Source organism: Ischnura elegans, chromosome 7 (genome assembly GCF_921293095.1).
Source record: "Ischnura elegans chromosome 7, ioIscEleg1.1, whole genome shotgun sequence".
Taxonomy (NCBI): Eukaryota; Metazoa; Arthropoda; class Insecta; order Odonata; family Coenagrionidae; genus Ischnura; species Ischnura elegans.
Genome location: NC_060252.1, coordinates 61,169,258 through 61,195,277, shown reverse-complemented (window position 1 = coordinate 61,195,277; position 26,020 = coordinate 61,169,258). Strand labels below are relative to the sequence as shown.

Sequence of the window (26,020 nt, the reverse complement as noted above, 5' to 3'; positions counted from 1 at the left end):
ATTTAGTCGTTCAGGGATAACGCTCTATGAGGGAGGGAATCGCTCACAACAGTGGGAACAACAACATACCACTCTAGGCCGAATAGCGTCTGAGAAGCGGCTACCCGCTCGGCATAAGTTGGTGACGTCATCAGCTTGCGTGCGGAAGGGTTAAAGCCGCCGATTTTTCACCGCGAATAGCTTGGGAAGTAGGCCACGGAACGAAAAACGAAAAGAAATTGACGTCTTTTTCTTTTCCATGCACTATCACAACCAGAAATATAAGAAATTTCCATTTCCAAATGGGTAAATGTTTAATACGGGAGTTTGTCACAAATTGACCGTTCGGCAACTCATTATCCGGTAGCAACGGGTATAAGTATGACAGTCATTGAGTGTGTACACATTGCGCAACAATACAACCAAGGGAGATAACGTAATCCTCTGTATCGGGGAAAATATTCGAGGCGCGCGATAAGGTCGAGTTTTGGTTGTCCGAGTTGAATTTTGTCACAGTGACATAGCAGTTCAAGAGAGAGCTTCGCTGCGAGACGATTAAGCGTCATTATGTAGACATCACAGTGATATCAAAATTTAAGCTACGGCAACGGTAAGTGAGAATCGATATAATCTTTACAATACCGCTTCGAGTACCCAAAGGTAAAAGCACAAGCATTGCGTCATAGTCATCCACCAAATGAAAGTATATAAAAAAGTCACAATTGTGGTTCTGCAATGTTCGGCAATGCGTGCAGTCCCGTAAGGGGGGGGGGGGACGCCCCCGTTGCCCCCCATAGGTATCCGCCACTGAATGAAAGCCAAAAGCGCAATCTTTGCGTTTGGGTACTCGGAGCTCACTCACTTTTATTGGCCATGCCAAGATATTCAAGGAGGCCCAGATCCAAGAGTTAGAAATGAATCACATGAGGATTTTTTTATAATTTTTGGAAATTATTACGTCGAACAGAGGATTCTAGGATGGAATAAGATAGAATGGTGTGATCCGTTGGAAATGAATAAATAAAGAAATCCTTAGAGAGGTTTGTCCCAGTGATGAAGTACCGGGTATTCTCATTTACCATACCATCTCGCATTAGACGATCTTGTTTTTTGGGTAGTGAATTTAGGACAGTAGTAATTTCGTAAAAATCGGCACAAGATAACGTGTGAGCGAAAGCGTTTACATAATTACAATGGAATTGTATTTTTCTATTTCCCAATAAACAACGCAATTGCTTCCACAACTTGAGGGCACCAACGTCAGCAACGAGCTAGCGCACTATGCCATCGGGAGAATCGTCTACATATTACCCTGCAAGATACCTACAGAGGTGTTTGACTGGGGGTTTATTTTCAATTTTTCCATTTTTTTTCGACTGACGGCCAATGATATGAAATAGACATTCCTTGCTATGAAAATCTACATTTTTAGTCATCTGGTTCTAAGTAGGCGCAAATACGCATATTTATTTCTAGGTGGGGATTGGCTACGTCTAAACAGGTAAACCATCCCCTTAAAATATACATACAACTATATTGAGAGATTTACGTAAAATTCCATCATTAGGCAGTCATAAACAAAAAATCATTTTATGAAGGTGGCTATATGCCGACTAACTTTATGTTTTGTCGGTCCCACGAAATACTTTTCGCAAAGTTGAACACATTTTTGGGGGAAGCTTAAGAAGCTTAGTTTGGGGGCCTAAAGCCCCTATTAGCCGAGGCAGAGTCCTCTAGATGAGAGAGTAGTGTTGAGAGAGCAATCTAGAGAACTCTGCGCGGATTGACTGTGACAAGATTCCAATTATCATTTTGGTCGATAATTTAGTATCTGATGCAACTCCTATTTGAAGTATTGAGTAATTGAAAAAAAATTAATCATAATACAGACCTGACGTAAGATAATGACCTGAAAAGGTTGAAACCGGTCGAGTCTTTTATTAAATATTGTGTGGAATACAACGGAGTTTACTCGCAGCTTGGCTTTCGGGTGATCCTCCGCGTCCATTCATTTTCGCTATGATAGTTTCGTCGGCATTGCAGCACGCGTCTTCAGGCTTGAAGTGTCGGATGGAAGTTTTTTCTCTTCTTATGTAATCCTTGGTTTTGGGCAGGTGCCTGTTAACTGGTCGGTTTGTGGACGAGTTTCATCCAGGCGTTGGAGAATGATTAGCTTTCCTCCCTTTTGAAATTAGGTGTTTTTTTCTACTTAGATAGCCTCTCGCATGAGTCGTGGATAGTAATAATTCTCTTTAGCAATGAGTAAAGCATTTTCGAAGCCTTTTGGGTTGGTCCTTCCCATACAGCCTCGTCGATGGCGGATAGGTGATATTGTGTATTCTTGGTGGCCCTTGGATGTTCCTTCATTTTGCATTTGAAAGCTCGTGATGTTTGGCCAATGTTTTGAGTCCGGGCAATGAAAAGGAAAGTATGTATTTTTCCGCCAATTCATTTCCGCGGTACAACTAGTTTCGACGAGGCGGCATCTTCATCAGGTACATTCATCATCATTAGGTGCCTGATGAAGACGCCGTTGCGTCGATACTAGTTGTACCGCGAGAAATAATTGGTGGATAAATACAGTTTTCTTTTCATATCCTAGATTGAACTTCCACAAAGGTTAGCAGAATCAGAGGCGTAGCAAGAGGGAGGGGTTTGGGGGATTGACCCCCCCCCAGAGATCATAGAAGTTTTTTATTTTAATCCATTTTACTTAATTGAATTGATATAAATATAGAATAGTGAACGAAATAATAAAACATCTCTCCGAAAGCCGTAAAACTCACCATTTTGAACCATTTATCTTAAAATTGCGCAATTTATTAATCTCGCACCTAACGCTTATCCTGGTGGGTATACCATACGTCCACACACCTTGGTATTAGTTGCACATAATCCCCCCAGCCATCATTCCTAGCCGCCCCCCGGAGTGGAATACTATAGAGAATATAATTTGGGACTTGATCACCTATTGCGACATAAGAACATCGAAACTCATAATATTGCCTCACTGGTTGACGTGAGTGAATAACATTTTGGATATCGATTCCATAATATTTATCCATTTGAGATTGATGTATTCATATCATATTTATTCTGCGCGTGACGTCGTACATAATATCATCCAGTCATAATTTCAGCTATGATTTGGTGCCTTCCCGGCGAATAGATTCCGTGAAGTGTTCTCGGGATCGCCACTGTGTCAGCAACTGCATTACTGCCGACGTTTCGATGTCCGACTCGGCCATAGTCCTCAGGGCTATTGAGTGAAAGCAAGCGCCAATAGGCCATGGGACGATGGCAGAGTTGGACATCGAAACGTCGGCAGTAATGCAGTTCCTGATCCGGTGGCGATCCAGAGTACTTCAGTTCACGCATTCACGCATTTCAGTTATGATTTTCTTTGACTGGGGAAAGCACGAATATTAAAAGAGGATTCTCATGTCGTCCTCTAAATATGTTGTCGCCAAGGAGGTTGTAGGTAAATATACTGGAGGGGGAACCACTGGTTTCGAGCGTGGAGCGAAATGTGGCAGGAATGGGGGTGCTTGGGTAGGATAGCCTACTTTGACCAAAACATTGATAATCCCTTAAGAGTAAATGCTAACTATTTGGTGAAATATTCGGTTGTTACGCTAAAATAAACTATCGCAAACGATCACAGTAAACCTTTTATCTATCATTATGGGATGGCTTCGTGAAAATATGCCTCGAATATCTTTTCCCAAGGAAAAATTATTGTCAATCATCACGGTTCCGCTGTGCAACTAGCTTAGCCGAAAATAACATTTTATAAGTGTAAAAATTCCATTCCCCTGCACTAATATCACTTTTCTTTGATTTCCTGAAGAAAATTTGTTGAAAAAATTTCGTTTTGAACTAAATTTACTTTTACTCATATGAGGGGGGGGGGGAGGACAGCTTCCCCGTACTGGACCTTCCCCCGCTGGGTACGCCCATGATAATGTGATCTGTCAAAATCGTTATTTTTCAATGCTGTTCCTCGCAATGACAAACTTTGTACTGCAAAATATTGGATGGAAGAGGATCGAGTTACACACACCACAGAGCCGCGGACATTTTTGAAAACAGATTAAAATGCGTCCGCAGCGGCCTCAGAAATCAGCCTTTTATGGAATGACATTGAGCCTTCTCTATGCAGACCCCTTGAGGAAATATTGCGTAAACCATCATTCTCTACGTCACTCTGTCATTTAAGGCTTCCTTATCGTTGTTGTACTTTAATTGGCTGCTGCTTATTCCACGTAAGTGTCCAATGATGGGTACTCAAAGGAAAAAAATGATGGAAATGGGGACTATGATCACATCTGAAAATGACTACGTCCGAGAGCCATAATTTGTGCCGTCATTTGCGGCATCCCTGACCTAGTTCATGAATATTTGTCGCGTCCTTCTGGCTGAGTTAAGCGTGGATAAATATTTAAAGTGGCACTAATTGAACACTTCATAACTTGAAAAATAATTGGTAAAGAGCGGTGAATTCTTCTCGGGTTTCCATCCGGGTGAGCTCCATCTCCATCGCTGCCGACGTTTCGATAGAATCCTTTTCTATCGTCATCAGGGCCGATGACGATAGAAAAGGATTCTATCGAAACGTCGGCAGCGATGGAGATGGAGCTCACCCGGATGGAAACCCGAGAAGAATTCACCGCCATCATACGCCGGGAAAAAGTGAAATCTTAATTGGTAAAGAGCTTTGGGCCATTAAAAAAAATAACGCGCAGTGGATGTCATTAAAAATAATAAAACTCAGCGGAATATATATTTTATGGTGATCAATGGGAGAATAAGGGTAAAATAATATATTGCAATACAATTAGATAGCCAAAAACGTCATCAAATTTTAATGCATCCCAAAGTACATCCAAGGAAATATAATTTGGTATCTGGCATGCCATGGTGACATTGTGACGATGCCTTTGGTGACATGCATCATAATGTGTAGAACAATATGGCCATGCAGGAAAAAATCACATTTACACACAAAATTGAAAAAACCGCAAAATGAAAGCGTTCGAGAAATATTTTTTGAGCAAGTAGAGTTCATCATGAATGACCTACTGCTCTTACAAAATTTTTTAATGCCATGGTATGATCAGGGTGCGTGGCAACTAAAGTTTTTCATTTTACAAAGAGTAAAGGAATATAATTTCGAACTTGACCAACTATTGTTACATGATGACAGTGAAACTAGTAATATTGTCTCACAGGTTGACGAGAGTGAATATCTTTTTTGATATCCATTCCATAATATTGATCCAAATGAGATAGTTCTAATTTTAACATATTTATCTCGCGCGTGATGTCATCCAGTTCGCTGCGAAGTGGCATCCATACACTTTGGAGTGGAATATTTGGGTTGGATATTTTCTGCAGCCCTTCATTGTATGCCGTTATCATAGACTTCCTCTTCTTCTCGAGAATTTTCAAATCGCGTTCCATTTCTTCGTACTCTTGCAGATAGGTGGCCATATTTGCTGTACATCTCCGCTGTCTTCCTCGCGGCTGAATATTACCAGCTACCATTCCTCTCAGATGTCCAGTTCTGCGTTGGGACTGGTTCGTTTCCTCCATGGATGGTTTGTTGTGCTTACGGCAATGGGTTCGGGAATGACGTGTTCTATCTCCTAAATCCCAAGCATCGTCGTAATCCATACGAGTCATCTGCGATGAAAAAGGAAGCGTTCGTTATGGATTATGATGAGCTAAGTGGTCAACGGCGTAGAGGGGGGGGCACAGGGGGACACGCATTCCGTAAGACAATTCATTTAAGCAGAAAACTATTAACCTATAAAACAAATTTATTCTACTCCACCAATATGTTTTAGCCAAACAACTTCCCGATGACCGATTAAATGCGCAATTTTAAGTGTCAAAATAGCATAAAATGCGATTACTAGAGATAAAAGTCTTAATATATTTCCCCGGAGGAGGTTTCAACCCCATGATCCCCCCCGTACGTGCCCCTCAAACTTATTGTTTTGGCTACGCCTTTTAATGTGCTTTTGGAAATAAGTTTTGAATGGGGTCATTCAAATGTTTTTGTGATGTATTTTCTTTTTATGTGGAGTATTCTCTCAAATATTGAAAATTTAATAAATGAACAATAGTTATTCATGGCCTACGATTGGAAGGAGGTTAAGACATAGGAAAGACTCATAGAAATGGAGAGTAATGTTCGTTATCCACCGCGGCATCTAGATTTTCGCCGTTTCAATATCGGCCTTAAGAACAGAAATCGATTCCCCCTCTTGTGCATATTTAGTATGTTATTCAGAGGAAACAAACCCTTTACCCTCGGCAAAGGTATTTTAATATAATTTGAATTATGTACTTACATTTTGGGATGAATGCATTTGGTAGTTAGAGTGGCGGGAACACTTGCATCCAGGTGAAGTCTGACCGAAGTATTGCCGGGAAGGGGTCGTCTGTTGCGGGTGGAGCTCTTTATGCTCCTGTCGCCTCATATCGTAGATTATTATCTGCGTCAACCTGTGCAGTAGGGCCTCTCTTATTATTAGGGGGTCTGTCTGTTCCCACAGCCATTCGTTTTCTGGCTCCTCCCTCATATCCTCGTAAACGCTTTCCAGGAGAATCTCAACTTCCTCAATTGCCTCGCCTCTCCAAGCCCGGTCCACTAGCTCCAGGAGATAATCCAACGGCATTTGTGAGATTCCCAGATTTTGTGCGGGTCGCCTCGGTGGTGGTGTATAAGTTGCAAACCTGACACCAGGCATCGCACCTTTCCGTTGTTCCCGTTCTTCTGTGGGTCCATGTTGGCATGGATGCCTGAAGTCATTTTCAGCTTTGAAGCGATTATTCTTCGCGTCCAATCCGTGGGTACAGAATTTCATCTGCTCAGCTGGCTCATAAGGATCGTGGAAGGCTCTACGTTGTTGCAATGGAATGCAGTTTTCGTTTAATACGACACTTTCGTTGTGAAGATGAGGGTTCTTGCGATCCATTCTGTGGGTCCTGTATTCCATCCGCTCAGCCGGCTCAAGAGTACGGTAGGAGGCTCTGGTTTTTTGTAATGGAATGAAGTTTTTATTTATATAATCACCTTCGGTATGTTGGCATGGTTTCTCGCGGTCCATTCTATTGTCCCATTTCTTTCTATCGTCTTCAGCCAACATATAAGGAAGGTTGCTGGCGTCAACGGGTTCTGATGGGATATACATTGGCTTTAATGAATCACCTTCACCATCGCCGAAAGCGTCATTGCATCCCGTTTTAATGTTATGGCACAATATTTGTTTCTTAGGCTTCATAACAGAATATTCCAAGTGATGAAATTTCTCTGGTGGGAAGTGGTGTGCATGAATGCCGTTACCGTTCCCATGAAAGGAATGATTCTCGACACCAGTTGCGTTTTTCCTTCCAATTATTTTACTATCAGATGGAAGATCTCGACAGTTTCCGTAATGAATGCCGTCATTTTCGACACTTCCCATAAGGTTCCCATTTTTGTGATTCTTTCCCTTATCCAAAGTTTCTGTCTTCCGTTCGGTAGGCACGCAAGAATGATATGTAGCGCCAGGATTTTTTGGCGGGGAATGCTCAGAATTTACCACCTCGTATTCAACGCTGACACGAGTATTAATGTAATCTGTTACCTCTTCTAGGCTTTTTCCCTTTATCAAATTATCTTTTTCTTTGTGGCTCGCACTTTTGCGACAATTACCCTCATTCCTGCCTTTTGTTTCCTGTTCAGTTGGCACGTCAGAATGATTAAATGTTCCACTGTTCACGGGTTTGGAATAGATTGAATTTTTTACCTCACCTTCGGCATCTGGGCGTACGCTGGTGTTACCCCTTCTATGGTCGTGTCCTTCTCTTTCCTTTTCATTCGGCATTGGAAGACGGTTTTTGTCACCAGGCGAGGTTTCACTAGCGACGACAGGAGTTTGTGTCACAATCACAGGTTTGTGTACAATCACAGGTTGACAAGATTGAATATCGTTTTTGATATCCATTCCATAATATTGATCCAATTGAGATAGTTCTAATTTTAACATATTTATCTCGCGCGTGATGTCATCCAGTTCGCTGCGAAGTGGCATCCATACACTTTGGAGTGGAACATTTGGGTTGGATATTTTCTGCAGCCCTTCATTGTATGCCGTTATCATAGACTTCCTCTTCTTCTCGAGAATTTTCAAATCGCGTTCCATTTCTTCGTAGTCTTGCAGATAGGCAGCCATATCTGCTGTACCTCTTCGCTGTCTTCCTCGCGGCTGAATGTCACCAGCAACCATTCCTTCCAGATGTCCAGTTCTGCGTTGTGACTGGTTCGTTTCCTCCATGGATGGTTTGTTGTGTTTACGGCAATGGGTGCGGGAATGATGTGTTCTTTCTCCTCCTTCCCATGCATCGCCGTAATCCATACGAGTCATCTGCGATGAAAAAGGAAGCGTTCGTTATGGATAATGTGTAGCTGATATCAAAAGAGGTCAGTTGCTTAACCAGGGGGGCGCGGGGGGACACGCACCCCCTAAGACAATTCATTTAAGCAGAACAATATTGACCTATAAGACAAATTTATTGTTCTCCACCAATATCAAGCGATTCGATCGATGGATTTTTCTTCCTCATAGGAAAATCCACTAGAATCGCAAGAACATTAACTGCTTATGCTTGGTTTCGCTAATAGTAGGGCCTCCTTCGCTTCTATAGCGTTGGGGTGTTTTTCCCTCGTCCCGGCCCTTCCGAACCTATCCCTTCCCAGAGTTGTCGGCGGGCTCCCATCGCGGCAGCACCTCTATCCTTTTTCTTTCCCTTCCTTCCCCTCCCCGGGTGTCTGGGCGTTTTAGCTACTGGCTTGGTTCCCGGCCCCGGTGTGTTGTATCCTTCGAAGAGTTCACCTAAAACCCTCAAACTCATTGTACTCCACCAGTATGTTTTAGCCAAACAACTTTCCGACGACCGATTAATTGTGTAATTTTAAGTGCCAAAATAGCATAAAATGGGATTACTAGAGATAAAAGTCCTCATATATTTCACAGAGGAGAGTTAAACCCCCCTTAACCCCTCTGTTCGTGCCCCCCAAACTTATCGTTTTGGCTACGCCTTTTTATGTGCTTATAGAATTAAGTTTTGAATGGGGCCATTCACATGTTTTTGTGATCTATTTTCTTTTTATGTGGAGTATTCACACCAATATTGAAAATTTAAAAAATGAACAATACTTATTCATGACCTATGATTAGAAGAAGGTTAAGACATGCGAAAGACTCATAGAAGTGGATTTCATTGTTCGTGAGATTCACGTAAATACTTATCCCATACGAAAGAACCAGCATGAAAAAATAGCATAGGCAGCATATCAGATACACCGCAGCATCTAGATTTTCGCCGTTTCAATATCGGCCTCAAGAAGAGAAATCGATTCCCGCTCTTGTGCATATTTAGTATGTAACTCAGAGGAAACAAACATTTTGCCCTCGGCAAAGGTATTTTAATATAATTTGAATTATGTACTTACATTTTGGGATGAATTCATTTGGTAGTTAGAGTGGCGGGAACACTTGCATCCAGGTGAAGTCTGGCCGAAGTATTGGCGGGATGGGGTCGTCTGTTGCGGGTGGAGCTTTTTATGCTCCTGTCGCCTCATTTCGTTGATGATTGCCTGCGTCAACCTGTGCAGTAGGGCCTCTCTTATTATTAGGGGGTCTGGCTGTTCCCACAGCCATTCGTTTTCTGGCTCCTCCCTCATATCCTCGTAAACGCTTTCCAGGAGAATCTCAACTTCCTCAATTGCCTCGCCTCTCCAAGCCCGGTCCACTAGCTCCAGGAGATAATCCAACGGCATTTGTGAGATTCCCAGATTTTGTGCGGGTCGCCTCGGTGGTGGTGTATAAGTTGCAAACCTGACACCAGGTATCGCACCTCTCCGTTGTTCCCGTTCTTCTGTGGGTCCATGTTGGCATGGATGCCTGAAGTCATTTTCAGCTTTGAAGCGATTATTCTTCGCGTCCAATCCGTGGGTACAGAATTTCATCTGCTCAGCTGGCTCATAAGGATCGTGGAAGGCTCTACGTTGTTGCGATGGAACGTAGTTTTCGTTCAATACGACACCTTCGTTGTGAAGATGAGGGTTCTTGCGATCCATTCTGTGGGTCCTGTATTCCATCCGCTCAGCCGGCTCAAGAGTACGGTAGGAGGCTCTGGTTTTTTGTAATGGAATGAAGTTTTTATTTATATAATCACCTTCGGTATGTTGGCATGGTTTCTCGCGGTCCATTCTATTGTCCCATTTCTTTCTATCGTCTTCAGCCAACATATAAGGAAGGTTGCTGGCGTCAACGGGTTCTGATGGGATATACATTGGCGTTAATGAATCACGTTCACCATCGCCGAAAGCGTCATTGCATCCCGTTTTAATGTTATGGCACAATATTTGTTTCTTAGGCTTCATAACAGAATATTCCAAGTGATGAAATTTCTCTGGTGGGAAGTGGTGTGCATGAATGCCGTTACCGTTCCCATGAAAGGAATGATTCTCGACACCAGTTGCGTTTTTCCTTCCAATTATTTTACTATCAGATGGAAGATCTCGACAGTTTCCGTAATGAATGCCGTCATTTTCGACACTTCCCATAAGGTTCCCATTTTTGTGAGCCTTTTCCTTATCCAAAGTTTCTGGATGGTCTTGAACACGTCCTCTTTTGGCCGAATTTGCTCCATCAATTTCGGCATCTGGACGAACGTCGGTGTTACCACTTCTAAGGTTGTGTCCTTCTTTTTTCTTATCATCCGTCATGGGAAGACGGTTTTTGTCACCAGGCGAGGTTTCACTAGCGACCACGGGAGTTTGTGTCACTGGATGGTGTTGAACACGTTCTCCTTTGGCCGAAATTGCTCCATCTCCTTCCGCTTCGTTGAGTTCTGAGCACAAATCGTCGCTCAGGTCTTCTTCAACGACTTCCGCGGCCAGCAATTTCTCCTCGGTGTAGTCGAAGTATATTTCCGGACACGGAGGCATTGGCTCCCCTGGCCTTGGGGGATTCGTGAGCTTGTGTATCTCCGTGAGTGTTCCGGATGCCATGTCATTGAGGAGAACGGACAGGTGGATATTTCGCCTCTCCTTTTCGTCCAGGGTCTTGGGAGTCACTCCGACTAGATAAATCAACCATTTTTCAGCCTGGGTTCGAAGCTCGTTGGGAATTTTAATCAAATTCGGTTGAATGTGCTCCAGGTGGACGATATACTCTTTATTCAGCCTCTCCTCCAGGCTGTTACCCATCGCACTTCCAGAGATGCTCGATGCACATCTCTTTAAAATCCGTTCCATGATGTACAAGCCGGAAAATATGGATGGCGAGATCTGCTGTTTGGTCTGAACTCCAAATCCACTGAATGGAATCGATAATGAGATTCAACTGCAGGATATAAATGGAATCTCGTATTTGCACGAGTTCTTTTGGAACTCTGCTGGCCGAAGACGGAACTCCGCCGGCTGTTGCTGACTGCAAACGCCTGCAAGATGACTATTTTCTTCCTCTGCTACTCAAGTGATTGATGTATTACTCACTGTAGCTGTTTGATACTGTAAACAGTGCGTGTAAACTTCGTTTATAACACCACAATATGCTATCGCATCCGCTCTCTCTCGCTTGGAAAATCCAATTGATAAAATGTCACCGTATGGCTACGTTTTCTGGTTGCCAAGGTAAACGAAAGTATTGTTGCCGCGCCAGATATGCCGTCTGCTGGCCTGCGGTAGAATATGCGCTAAGTTTATTCCCTATGCTATATTCCATTGTAGTGAGCTGATTTCTGTCCACGTAGAGGAGGGTGGATGAAATATTTGTTTGTTTTGAGGATTATCATGTTGTGTGAGTGGTAAATACCATTTAAGATCACCATATTTTTACGGCGGATACTGATTTTGAAGAATGTTGGGCAGTGTCCAATGTTATTTTTATTTTGATAATTATGGAATAAATGAGCTGAATTGCCTCTCTATCTTTACGATTATACGAGAAATCATTTTTGATGACAATATAAGTGATGAAAACAATATTTTACGTCACCGTGTATTTATTTAAAGTCTAAAGGTATTAGCTGATTCGCCAAAAGCCGCACGTATTTATTATATATATTTTGCCGGTGTTCTTTCCTGGATGAATAGTTCTTTTCTATTTTGTGGAATTTGTTGAAATTCCACTGATTCTTTAAGTATTTTACTAATAACTTCACACAACGCACAGGACAATATTATTTTATTTCAACTCAACACAGTAAATAGTAAACAGATTAGATCTCTTAGATACAATATCTAACACTCTCTCTTAATTTTTTTCTTTAGAAACCACAGAAAACAAATTACATCATTCAACACCATAAAACTTTTCTTGAAAATTACATCACAGAATTAATTCATATAATTATAATCATTATACAGCAAAAATTAATCTCACATTTACCTTTTAGCAAAAATTAAAATTCCTTCAATTACTTGACAGTAATAATTTTTTATGTGCATGAAACTTGATACTATTGAGGGGCTTGGTAAATATATCAGCTAACTGATATTGTGTTGGACAGTAATTTAAAGTCACTACTTTTTGTGATAACTTTTCAGAAATGAAATGATATCTTACATCAATGTGCTTGCTTCGTCTATTAAGCTGTCCGGTCTCAATTAGTCGAATAGTGCTTTGATTATCCAGATGTAAACTTACACTCAATTCTTTACCAACCAATTCTTCAATAAATGTTTTTGCATATATGACTTCCTTCACACAGTCAGCTGCTGCAATATATTCTGCCTCTGTAGTGGAGAGAGCCACAATTGGTTGTTTACGTGACCACCAGGCTACTAGACCTCCACAGAACATCAGGACGTATCCACTTGTGCTCTTCCTAGTGTTTAAGTCACCTGCATAGTCAGAGTCAGTATAAGCAGTCAGAGTCAAGTTTGATCTTCTTTTATACCGAATACCCAGGTTCTCTGTATTCTTTAAATACTTCAATGCTCTTTTTACATTTTCAATGTCTGTTTTTGTTGGATTTTCTAGACTTCTGCTTTCATAGTTGACTGCAAAAGTCGTGTCTGCTCTTGTTTTATTCGTCAAATATAAAAGACTACCAACCACTTCTCTGTAAGGAAACTTGAGAACACTTTTATCCCTTTCTTCGTGCTCATCAACTCTTTTCCCAATTTGAAGAGGTGTATCAGCTCCCTTGGTATTTTTCATCTCGAATTTATCTAATATATAATCTGTAAACCCCTTCTGAGATAGGAAAATAGAGTCCTTAGTTTTAATGCCAATTAAAACCTTTGGATTATTTCTTGTCTTTGTTTAAAACTCCTTTCCCAAACTATCTAATAAATTGTCTAAATCAGATTAATTTTCTCTTATCATGATCCCTTCATCTACATACACAGCTGAATACAGAGTTCTGTTCTCATTTCTGAATACACACTGCTCTGATTTCAACTGAAAAAGAAAAAAATAAATAACTTATTAATAGTGTGATCATTTTGCCGCCCCTCTGAGAATTGCCGCCAAGGGCACGTGCACCCTCTGCCCCGCCCTAGTTCCGAGCCTGGCTATAGTTCAAGATATTCACCAAACTTTATATTCGTAATGGTGTACACCACCACGAGATCTATCATTTACATAACTTCTCAATGATTTTCCCCACGATTGCAAATACTACATATATTGCAAATGTTGTAAATAAATGAACCAGTCTACAACGCGGTGCACCGGGGGTAAGCAAACTACGCACGGCTCGCGAGATTCGGCCCTTTCGATTTCAAATTGCGGCCTTCCAGTTCCATGCGCAAAAAAATGATTAAATTAATTTATTTTCAACACTCGAAAAAAGGCTCGGAACAAGATAAAAACCATGAATGTGGAAAGGATTGATGGGATAAAACCTCCCGATAATAAATACATTGCCTCCCGGCGGTTTGTATTTGCCGGTACTCAAATTAAAGCGCTGTCGAAATGTATCCCTGCAGCTGATTGCATAATTTTAGCTTTTCCGTCTCAAAAGGTTGCTGACGTTGTTCCCTTGACCTCAACCATGCTTTTAAGGCTCTCCACTCAATTCTCCTGTGAGCTAATCTTTTCACACCCACATATTCTTCTCTTTTAAATCCTTCTTTAACTGTTCCATATATTTTGTTCGAGGACTTTCTTTTCCGTTCTTGCCGTCTACTTTTCCCTCGACGATTGTCTTCATCGGTTCATCATTTCTCAAAATGTGGCCTATCAAATTGTTCCGGCTCCTTATTAAGGTTTTTATGAGGCTTATCTTCTCTCCTGCTCCTCTTAGGACTTCCACATTACTAACTCGGTCGATCCATTTGATCCTCATCATTCTTTTGAAGCACCACATTTCGAAGGCTTCCATCCTGGATTTCTCCGCTGCTGTCTTTGCCCACGCCTCACTTACGTGGAGCATACTCCAAATGTAAGTACCTAATGCGTTCACTGAAAATTAAAAAAAAGAAACTCAACCCAAGCGAAGCCAAGAAATCGCACATATTGCGCTCTATTCTAATGCATATGATATTTGGCAACTTTCAAATCTTTTATTCAGCGAAATTGCAACTAGGAAGATAAATTTCTGGGATCCTGGGATATTAAGGGCGTTCCCAGGACCATATCTAGAGGGTATCGAGCCGTGGTCGTTCAAGTTATAACACAGAAAAGGTTAATGACCTCAAAAGATTTGTATGAAAACGAAAAGAAAATTATATCGTTGCTTTGTTAGTTTTTTAATTTATTAGCTCGAAAATATTTTTATTATTAGTACATGTTTTATATACACTAATATCACTTTTCTTGGATAAAAAATACTTTCGTTTTAAACTAAATCTACTTTTGCTTCTTGGGGCAAGGGGGGCAGCTGCCCCCTCCTGCCCCTCGCTTGGTACGCCCATGGATCCTATACGACAATTTTAGCTTCTCAAAATACACTTTCCTATAGAACTGGTTGCACGGCGCATTACACACGTACGAGTTAATGCCTATTTGCGTGAAAGATTTTATTGGACCGGAGCGGAACATGTACGAATGCATGAACCAAATTAGAACAGGTTCTATTTTCTGTTCATGTCTTCGAAGAAGTTGGGTAGTTACACGGTGCATTTTCATGTTCATTGGCGGATCTAGGGGGGGGGGGGGGGGAACGGGGGCACGTCCCCCCCAGACCCTTAAAAAATATGCAAGATATTTAATACGGTCCCATTATCATTGCGTTCATTTTGTATTACGAGGTATCCTTGTGCCCCCCGAACAACATCTTGGATACGGCCTGGCTTGTGCCCCCCCCCAGAAAGAAATCTTGGATCTGCCCCTGTTCGTGTTCATTACGCGTTCATACTTCATGGTCGACTTGTAACCAATTATTTAATAATAATAATAATAATAATAATACATTTAGACATTTCCATCTTCGAATCGATGCTTTACTATCGAATTCCCCGCATTTTCCCAATACAAGGCTATCGGTCATGTTTGGATGCCCCGGACGATCTTCAGCTTGGCTTCAACTGCTCCCGAACGTGATGGATAGCGACCGCCTCTCGATTTTTTTTAACTTTCAGTAGTGTAGTGTCCTCTAACACAGACCTTCGCGATGACTCAATCCAGCGAGCCATTTCCTGTTACGAACGGACCGAGACAGCCACGACAATTGGTTGCCACCCACACTCCATAAGTCCTTACTGTCAATTAGTGGTTTATTATGCTCTTCAGCTGGAGGGCGACAGAAATAGAGAGGGATAATCATTGGGAAACAAACGTAGCGAACGGAATTTCCGCCTAGTGACTGAAATCTATTCTGTAGCTCTTCCTATGAAAATTCCGGCAAATACATCTAGCACCTAGGAGGGTAAAAGAAGAGTCAACAAAGCTTCACTGAAGTTTGAGGACAGTTTTTCACTGAGAAATCGTCACGGAATCGTTCACGGAAGACATATAACCGTATAAACATGGATTTCATCCTACTGAGACATGGATTTTCTCGTAGGCAATACAGGTAAGACCCGTGATTTTGTTATTGATTCATTGTAATGATAATAGGCTCAGTCATGAAGTAATTTTATTGCCATTTTGGACAGGGTTTAAAAAATTAACACGCTTGCATTTTTCCGTTTCCCGATCCATCGCCCACTTGTCACACTCTTCGCGTTGAAAAATCGACGCAGATAAGTTGATGACATCACTAACTACTGTCAAGCGTGCCACCGCTCATTCCGCGCTCCTCGGTCTCACGGATCGGTTTCACGTGGTTCATTGTTATTCAGAATCTCGTGAGCGATTCCTTCCTTGAACGAGTTAATGACGTCACTAGCTCATGAGAAGAGAGCGACGGCTTTCACGTTTTTTTTCATTTTAAGCTTATTAGGGTATGAAAGAATGGCTAACTTATTGGCACTTCCATCGTACAAATTAGGTGCTTTAGTCAATGGCAACTTCGGGTCTAGGTGAATGACCCCATTCGTTTTTACGTGAAAGCCTCAAGTTTCCGCGAAGAGAAACACTATGATCGAGTCAATCAGTACTTGTGAACTGATGCCGCATTTGGAGCTTCTGAATGGCAGTATTGTTTTGCAGTGAATAAAATAGGAACGGATCATAATTAATAAAGTATTCAAACCGTTTACCCGGAGAATTTTGCAGATAAATCCGGCCTATCTCCCGTCCCAACTTCCCTCTTGAATGCACAATAGTGCCTACGCCCTCTCATTTTAACCCAATTCATTTCTTCTGTCTCCTGCTTATCTCATCTAAAAACTTACCTACCACGGTCAGCACTTCGTCGCGCCTAATCCTATCCGTTTCACCTTCTCCATTTTCATTGAACGCCTCTAGTCAGGGGCGTTCTGGGGAGATTGTGGACCCTCGGCTAGGGCTCATGATGGGGTCCTCCTTACCGAGGGATTCGGGGGGTATCCCCAGGAAAATGTTAGCAAATTGGATGCCTGGAAATGGATTTAGACGCTATTCTGGTTTTCAAAAACTGGATTAAAGTTAATAAAAAATAAAAATTTCTAAAGAAAATTACTGCAAAAAGTGAGATTTTCACAGCTTATAAAATATAATAATTAATTATGGTTCTATTATTCATTTAGTGAATTTGTTCCTCAAAACTGCACTGAAATCTAAAAAAACTATAACAAACTTTTCGAATCACCCTTTCAAAAAGCAAAAATTGTCTCTTTTATCTTCTGACACCTTTTTTCTATTCATTTTTCATACAATCTTTTTACACCTAGTATGCTGTAAGTAAAGCAACTAATGAAAACGTAGAATTTTGTAATTTCACAAAAAATAGGGTTCAAGTAATCTTATTCTTTTTTATTACACCCTTCATACACGCTTCACGAAAGACGCGAGCGTTGCGCCCCTCCCCCCCCCCCCCTAAGCTTGGGGCCCTCGACAAATGCCAACCAGACGACCTGATCAGATAGGCCCAGCCTCTGGAATGCTCTCGTCATCTTTCTTACTTGTCCATGTTTCCGCACGGTAGGCACTGAAATCCAGATCAAACTCTTGAAAAGCCTTTTCCGCCATCCCTGACCCAGGCTATCAGCTGCCTCCACCTTTGCTACCCAAACGGTAGTCTCGGAGGTGTTTCGCAAAGCAGTGGCGCAGCGAGGGGGTTTTGGATGGAGGTTTTGAGGGATAAAACCCCCCCAGAACTAAGAGAAATTGTAAAATTGAACCCATTTTACTTAATTGGATAAATATTACTTATAGAATAGTGTAAGGATTAATAAAATATCCCTCAGAAAGTCGTAAAATTCGCCATTTTGAACCATTTATCATAAAAAAAATTCTGAAGAGGGCACGCGCTCCTCCCGTATTCAATTCCCCTCAGCCCCCAATTATTAGTTGCGTCTAAAACCCCCCTATCCTTAATTCCTAGCAGCGCGCCTGTCGCAGAGTAAATAAGAAAGTTACAGGACAGAGAAAAAATACGAGACTTATGAAATTCCGAATGAATTCTAAACCTGTTTTACTTTTTCACCTTTAAAATTTGGATGCGGGCAAGACGCGGAGGATGGGTTACAACAGACGTACAGGTGTCCACGGATGGCCTAATTTCAGACCAAGTCGCTCGCAGACTTCCGGGCGGGTCGGGAACCACTGCCCTGAAGGGGCGCGATGCTGCAAGTCTAGGCCTTGATGGCCGAACGCAGTGAAAGCGACAATCGGAGCCGTTATGTGAGCAGCTTAGAATTTTTTAAAGCAGCAGAGCATTCTGCAAAAAAAAACAGATTCCTTTTTAATTCCTTTTTATAACTGATGATTTCAGGATTATCTGTGTGAAACCTTTCCATTACTGAAAAGAATAAAATCTTTCGGTTCACTAACATTTTCGAAAAAGAACGACCTTGAAGATGTAATTATGTTATGAAACCCGGATCGTGCTTTCTCATACATATAAGTGAGCCTAAGAAAATGTATTCATTCATTTTCCATAATTCCTTTTTGTTAGCCAAGAACAGTACAAAGTTAAATGTATACAATGCTATAATTTTCATTTTTTTTCTAACGGACGTTCAAGTATTGCGCAAGGACCCTTAGGGGAGATGGGGGATACTGAGCTTATTTTTGGAGCTCGGCTAATACTTATTTATATTTACAAGGAGTTGAAAACTGCCAAAATATGCTTAAATAATACTTGAACGATCCTTAATATGCACACGTTCGAAAAATGAATTTCTTCTTACCAGTGCCTTCGGAGGTACGATCATAAATACATTTAAACGCCGAAAGTTCTCAATAAAGAGGAATCGTTGTTTAAGAAAATGATACGTACCATTTATTCGCAAGAAAGACTCCGTTGCAAGTTATATGGCGGCTAGCCGGACACAGCGCCAAAACTCCTTATTTTCACTACCATCAAAATTCTCTTAAAGTGGCATATTCTTCACATAGAGGAAAAAAGAAATGATGCGGATATTATTTTGTCCTCTGTATTTCACTAATTCGTGATTTTAGAGGACACTACCGCTCAGCCAGTCACATCCTGCCTTTTTCGCGACGAACTACTTGTACCAAACATACGCAATAATCTTGATATTTTCAGGAATTGAAGAAAAGCGCTTTTCAAAACCTCAGTGTATCTCTAATAAGAAAATTTTGCATACGAGAAAATACAGAGGACGTTTTTCCAGATAAAAATAATAATGACGAGGATCTATTCTACTTACTCCGAAATTTTCAAGATAACAAATTAAGTTTTAATCAAGTTCCACGACACGAAAAGAGGCCGACTGGAAAGCAGTGATGCGTTCTTTGAAACTTTGAGAGGCTTTAATCTGGACCTCTGGAAAACTGAAAAAAAAACGACCGAAGTAGGCCTGGGAGAAATAGAAAATTAAATACCGATTCGTGGTATTTTTCATATCGATAATTGGTTGTAACAATGGTTAAAACTGTAACGATAGTTGTAAGGACCAATAAAAATATTGAACCTGATGCATCGAAAAAATCATTCATCGGAATTATCTATCAATCTATCTATCTATCTATCAATAATTATACGTATCATTCAATCAGCCATACTCTGTGCCCTTGAATCGTTCTAGAAGTTTCATGCAAACTGTAATCAACACCCTTTATCACTTAGTGACAACCACAAGTTTAATGCCAAGAAGCAGAATTTGGAACATATTTCCGATTATTTACTGAGTTTTTAATCTGTAGTGCGTAATAAATCATTTTAAGATGTTCCACAAACCTTTATTATTGGGAATGGTACCTACATACAGGGGCGCAGCCTAGGAATTAAGGCTGGAGGGGGTTTATGTGCAACTAATACCGGGGTGTGTGGAGATATGGAATACCCACCAGGATAAGCGGAAGGTGCGAGATTAATAAATTGCGGAATTTTTAGATAAATGGTTCAAAATGGTGAGTTTTTACGGGTATCTGACGGCATAGGCGGATCCAGGGGGGGGGGGGGGCACAGGGGCACGTGCCCCCCCAGACCCTCAAAAATATGCAAGATTTTTAATACGGTCCCATTATCATTGCGTTCGTTTTGTATTAGGAGGTATCCTTGTGCCCCACCCAGAACAAAATCCTGGATACGGCCTTGCTTGTGCCCCTCCCAGAAAAAAATCCTAGATCCGCCCCTGTCTGACGGATATTTTATTGATCCTTACACTATTCTATAAGTAATATCAATCAAATTAAGTAAAATTGATTAAACTTAAACATTTCTCTTAGCTCTGGGGGGGGGGGTTATCCCAAAAATCCCCCCCCCTCGCTGCGCCACTGCTTACATATATAGTTTTTTTTAATCATTTAACAACTCCAAATCGCCTTCACGATACAATTAAATATTTCACGATGTATCACCAGGCCTAGCCCAATAAATATTTCATGATGCATCGATATATTTCCCATGCCTGGCCCTATTCACCATAGCCGCGAGGCCTTGGCCTTGGCGTAGCTTGATGTGAAAGCACGCGTCTTGAGCAACACCCGCGGCGGATGAAGGCTGGTGGTGACCGCCCCCCCGCGCACTGTGGGTTAGAACCCAGACGACGAATGAGTATTCACGGCAACGCACGCTTCTTTGCTCACAACGGAAGAAGGAAAACATAGCTCCCCTTCTCAATGACAAAGGGGAAAATTGCTCTGGAGACGGGATGTTTGGATTCATTCGATAAGAGATCAAAACAACACAGTCCTTAGTAGTGCAGACTCACCATCACATCTGAGGGTCGCCGACCACTTATCTTCTGAGTGAACTTCTACGATCAACGAGTGGGTTCAATGTGGGCTGTGTTCACTGTCAATGAAGATATAAAGGGTACGTGTGCCACAACTTATTCCCAGTGAATTCCAGCACGAAGGGATACAACCCATTACAATCTGTCAGGTAGGTACTCAGCAGTCCCTCGTTTAACGATATTAACCCGTTCTGGAGGATCGATGGTTAGGCAAATTCTATCGTAAGTTGGATCAGTTGTCTCCCGAAGTAGAATTAGTTAAAAAAGCATCAGGACATATAAGTGTTACTTTGTTAAAAATGTGTTTCGTTGACAAATGGGGCATATCGCGCGAGACGTAACAAAATCGGCAAAACTTGAAGTTTTAAAAAGCGTGAAATAAATCAGCTAAGATAATATGCCGAATCAATCGAGTCAAACGCATCGTAAAGGGGAAGTCTACGGTACATATATGTTAACTATAGTTAACGCATCAATGCATGATGTTAGGGATAGAGAGTCTCAGGAGTGTGGTAGCCAAATATCTTCTTCTTGGATTGAGCAAGAAATCAGACTAAGTGTCTTGAAACATGATTCATATTTTCTTTGTTGTTAATTACTGCTTTTAATAATCTGATTTGTATGTTTGTGTTGAAATTTTGTTCAATGGATGGGAAAATAAACAGTTCCACTACAATTTACCTTAGGGTCAGGGGCGGATCCAGGATTCATTTCTAGGTGGGGGGGGGGGGGGTCACAAGCAAGGCCTTATCCAGGATTTTGTTCTTGGGGGGGGCACAAGGATACCTCTTAATACAAAACGAACACAATGATAATGGGACGTGTTAAAAATAATGTGTTAGAAATCTCACATATTTTTTAAGGGTGTGGGGGGGGGGGGGAGCTCTGCACTCTTCACTTTGAGGGGTGGGGGGGGGCCCGGGCCCCCCCCCCCCCCAAAGTGCAGAGTGCAGAGAAGAGGACTGGGAAATTTGGAAGTAAATGCTAATTACTGAGAAATTTTGGTGATTTTAGGTAACAATTGAAATTAGCCTAACCCTCTCCGGAGCTAGTTGACAAGCCTGCGGACCGATATTGCTAAAACTCTCCCCTCTTCCCCACTAATTTTAATTTGTGACTATGAGTCCTTTGATGATGTGGCTAATTAGTGGTCTACCCATCTAAAAGACCCAGGTTTAAATCCTGATGATGGAGACTTGAATCAATTTTTCTTCCCAGACGATTGCTGTGCAGACAGCACATCAAGGACAAACCCCCTTCCGTGGAATGAAAATTAGTTGCCCCTGTGACATAATGGCCCGTACCTAACTGGAGTTGCATTGTGGGTTGTAAATTAAAGTGGGTTAAGCTCTTGGTGTTGGAAAGTGAAAAATCACACCCAAATATTTAAAGGTTTTAATCAAAGTTTACTTCTAGTAAATATCCCAATTCGCTAATCTGCTCGATGAAAACATGAAGTAATGAATTTGAGCATCTAGAATAGCCAAAAATGAGGATATTACCAAAGTCTTGGGAAGGAGAGGAGCTACTGGTGATGGTAAGGGTTGATAGCGAGGCTCTTTGTAACTGCTTTGACTCCCACTGATGGCTAGATTAAGACTAACCACTGATGAGTACTAGTGATGACCGACACCCAGTGAGTGAGTGACGACTGGTTGCTGGTGATGATAGCATCTCCACCATGTCATCAAATAGGGAAGATGAAACAAGAATATTTTCGACAAAGAAGAATATGGGAACAGGAAGATTTAGCCATTCTTGAAAGTGAAAGGTACAAAGCCCGAGGCATAGTTTGACATAGCAGGCTACTCTAACACGTCACACAGCAACATATGCATATAAGCATATTTTTGGAAATGGAAATCTTCCATTTCCAGATAACTACACCTACATCAACTTAAATCATCAATTAAACTGATTCTTAAAGCTAGTTTTGTACCAACCACCAAGGGCACAGCTAGGAATCAAGGCTAAGGGGGGTTTTAGGCGCAACTAATACTTGCGGGTGTGAGGGTATTGCATACCCACCAGGGTAAGCAGGAGTTGCAGGGTCCCTCCTCTAGAAAAAATTGAATAATAGTGGTTCAAAATGGCGAGTTTTACAGCTTTCTGAGGGATATTTGATAAATTCTAGCACCATTCTATGAGTAATACTGATCTAAATAATTAAAATGGATTAGACTTAAAAATTTCTCCAAGGGGGGGTGGGGGGTTTATCCCCCAAAACCCCCCCTCACTGCATGCATTCTAAATACAATGTCAATACATATAAATTAGTAACCCTTTCGCTGCTGCTCACACTCCGGAAACCTACTCGTCACATACGACAAAAGTGCTGAGCATATAGCAGGAAAGAAGAAAGAAACATTCAGAGCAGCCTACCATGCAAACGTACCAGGTACATTTACAGCAGTGAAAGGGTTAAGAAATCACAGAGCATTGAAAGCATAAGAGAGAGAAGTCACTATGAAATTTTATTTACAGATTATGTAATGTTTTCTTTCCCATTATAGCTTTGATGCTAGAGAATACTTAAACTGGCACTAGCACAGCAAAATCCCGATTTCTGAGTTCCTAGATTTACAAATTTCTGCTTTCTCTACATTTTGTTTTTAAAATTAAAAATTAGGCTTTACTGAAGTTACCATTCTTTAATGGAATACTCATTACATACTTTTCTGTTATTTAGAGGTTTTAGTGATGTACATTAAATGAATAGATAATAATACATGACAGTTCCTTAAATCAATGCCTTATGTTATTCCTCCATACCGTATTGTAATATTATTTCAATCTAAGAGTGGTAGATTTAATTTGTTTTGATTATTGGTCATGTAAAATATTAATCCTGATTTTATGCATTAGTGTCACAAGATAAAAATGTATAATATGAACACTACAACTCATTTCCTACAGTCAAAAGATAAAAGAAAATTCTAATTAATGAACTAAATATTTTAGGTGTGCATGGATATTAAAGTAATTTATACGATAAAGAAGAAAAGATGATTGTGGACGTGGTACTTTTCATCATCTTATTATACCTGCTATGGTGGTTCCTCCTTGCAAAGCCATCAAAATTCCCTCCCGGTGAGTACTCCAATTCCAGGTAATTCACACTTCTTTCTTAGAAAGCAATCATTTCTGCGATGGATAGTTGGCCCATTTTTTTATAACTGAGAACATTATTTTTAGAACAAAATTTATATTTGATGTACACATGAGCTTTTAGATTGTCTTCTGAGGTTATCATATTTAGTAAAATGGAGTAGGAAAAAAATAAGGTGCTAGCATGGCTTTTTGTTGGAGGTGTAAATATGAATTATAAAATGACTCCTTTTGCCTCAATTAAAGGTATGAAACTTTTTTTCACCTCTTTTAAGGGTTCATAAAAAATGGCGTACCTACACCATATGGTCCAACCTTTTAATATAATCTCTCCTTTATCACAAAATTACCAAATATTTTGATCTAAATGAATTTAAGCATGGAACAGATACACTAATGAAATAACAGGTGAACATTCTAATATATGTGTATGATATAAAATAGTATGCAATTTATTCTCAAGGTCCACCAAATTGGCCAATTGTAGGAAGCTTTTATTATTTACAAAAATGGGGTCCATTCTTATACCAGTCAACAGCTGTCATGAAAAAGCACTATGGAGATGTGGTTGGATTTTATGTAGGAACAACTCCAGTAGTGCTTGTATCTGGACTGGATGCCATCAAGGAGCTTTCATTCCGAGATGATTTAGCTGGAAGACCAAAGTTAATCATGCATAAAGTTTTGAAAGAAGTCCATGGTGAGTAAATGACTAATTTCATTCTCCATATAAAATTTATCTTTGAAAAGGGAATGACTAATGTAAACTCGGAGGTGGAATAGAATTTACCCATAAACTGCAGGAACATTTTCATTCATTTTGCATAATGTGGGTAAAACATTTTAAAAAATTTGACCATTGCTCGACTACCTGCAGCAGTTTCCCAAAATTTTCATCGCTACTCACATATCTTGCTCTAGGGCACTTTCCTTCACTGTAAAGATCAATAAGGGGCCTAATTTTTCTGGACCAGCCCTCACAGCAGGGGGTACCTCCTGGAATTTCCTATTGTACCACCCATTTCTTATTGCTCCCTCCCTACTCCACACTGTTACTGTGCCTACAACAAGTGCCCAAATGTATGACCATACCAATGTTCTGATATCACTCTATCTTGACCTGGTAACACTAATTCATGAAACTTAAAATATTGTGTTCTATATATAACGAAACAAATCTTTCTACCTATCTAACTCTCAATTTGCCTCACTACTGACTTAACCCTAAGGATTACCGCTAAAGATATAAGAATTGAAACATTCTTGTTATTGTGAGGTGCCAACAAGCATTTGCATGTACATAAAATTTATTCATAATATGTATTTTGTTTGTATTCACTTTTCACAATTGACATATATGCACGGCTATTCTGTAACAGATAGCGGCTCCGCTATCACGACGAAGATGCTATTTCTGGCGCAATATTACGCCCCCCCGATTCACTATCTCAAAATAGCGGCCCCTAAGCGGAATTTGGGGTCGCTTTATAGCATCGACAATAACGCCAGCATTTGGCTCGCGTTATTCCGATAGCGGCCCCTACCAGGGGCGGAGTTTTGTACACGTCCAATCATATTTCTCGATTCTTTGCAATAAACAAATGAGACACTCCGAAAACTAATCTAATGAAAGAGGAATCTATTGAATTGGTCACTTCAACTCACTTCCACCAGAAAAGCATAACCTTGCAAAAAATAATATGTATGTATAGTGGATCTTCATTTCGCACAAATCATCTATGAATATCCACAGGCTATAACCATTTATAAATTAGTAGGGTAGTCTAGAGCGAACACCCCTTGTGTTCTATGTCCGGGCCTGCTCTCCGGCTGTGGCGCTGTGCGCACGATTTGGACTGCTTGTGGCATCACATGCTCAGCAGTCCAGCAACACCTTGTCCGGTAGTGTCCGAAAATATCCACAGGGAAGAATGACGCCTCGGTAGCTTAACTGGCTAAAGCACTCGACCGGAAATCGGGGGATCCGGGTTCGAATCCCGGTCAAGGCGAATGATTTTTTCTCTGTGGATCTTTCGCACGATTGTGCATTTCGGGTGACTCCCGTAAAAGTTATCACCGCGGCTAGTCCCGGTATACTTTAAACTAGTCTAGAGCGAACACCCCTTGTGTTCTAGGTCCGGGCCTGCTCTCCGGCTGTGGCGCTGTGCGCACGATTTGGACTGCTTGTGGCATCAC

The 26,020-nt window shown here is 41.0% G+C and overlaps 1 protein-coding gene across 4 annotated transcripts in view; it reads left to right on the top strand.

Annotated features, from left to right (window-relative positions):
- Positions 1-477: 477 nt before the first annotated feature.
- The window catches only part of LOC124162472 (methyl farnesoate epoxidase-like), a 41,389-nt gene continuing 15,846 nt past the window's right edge, over positions 478-26,020 (top strand). The window contains exons 1-3 of one of the 4 annotated variants that reach the window (XM_046539014.1): positions 478-589; positions 23,678-23,806; positions 24,288-24,524. In XM_046539014.1, coding sequence (XP_046394970.1) covers positions 23,722-23,806; positions 24,288-24,524 — 322 coding nt within the window. In that variant the 5' untranslated portion in view covers positions 478-589; positions 23,678-23,721. Of the gene's footprint in view, positions 590-14,411; positions 14,431-20,536; positions 20,866-23,677; positions 23,807-24,287; positions 24,525-26,020 lie in introns of those variants that run through there. The other 3 variants (XM_046539017.1, XM_046539016.1, XM_046539015.1) reach the window with 3 other exon arrangements.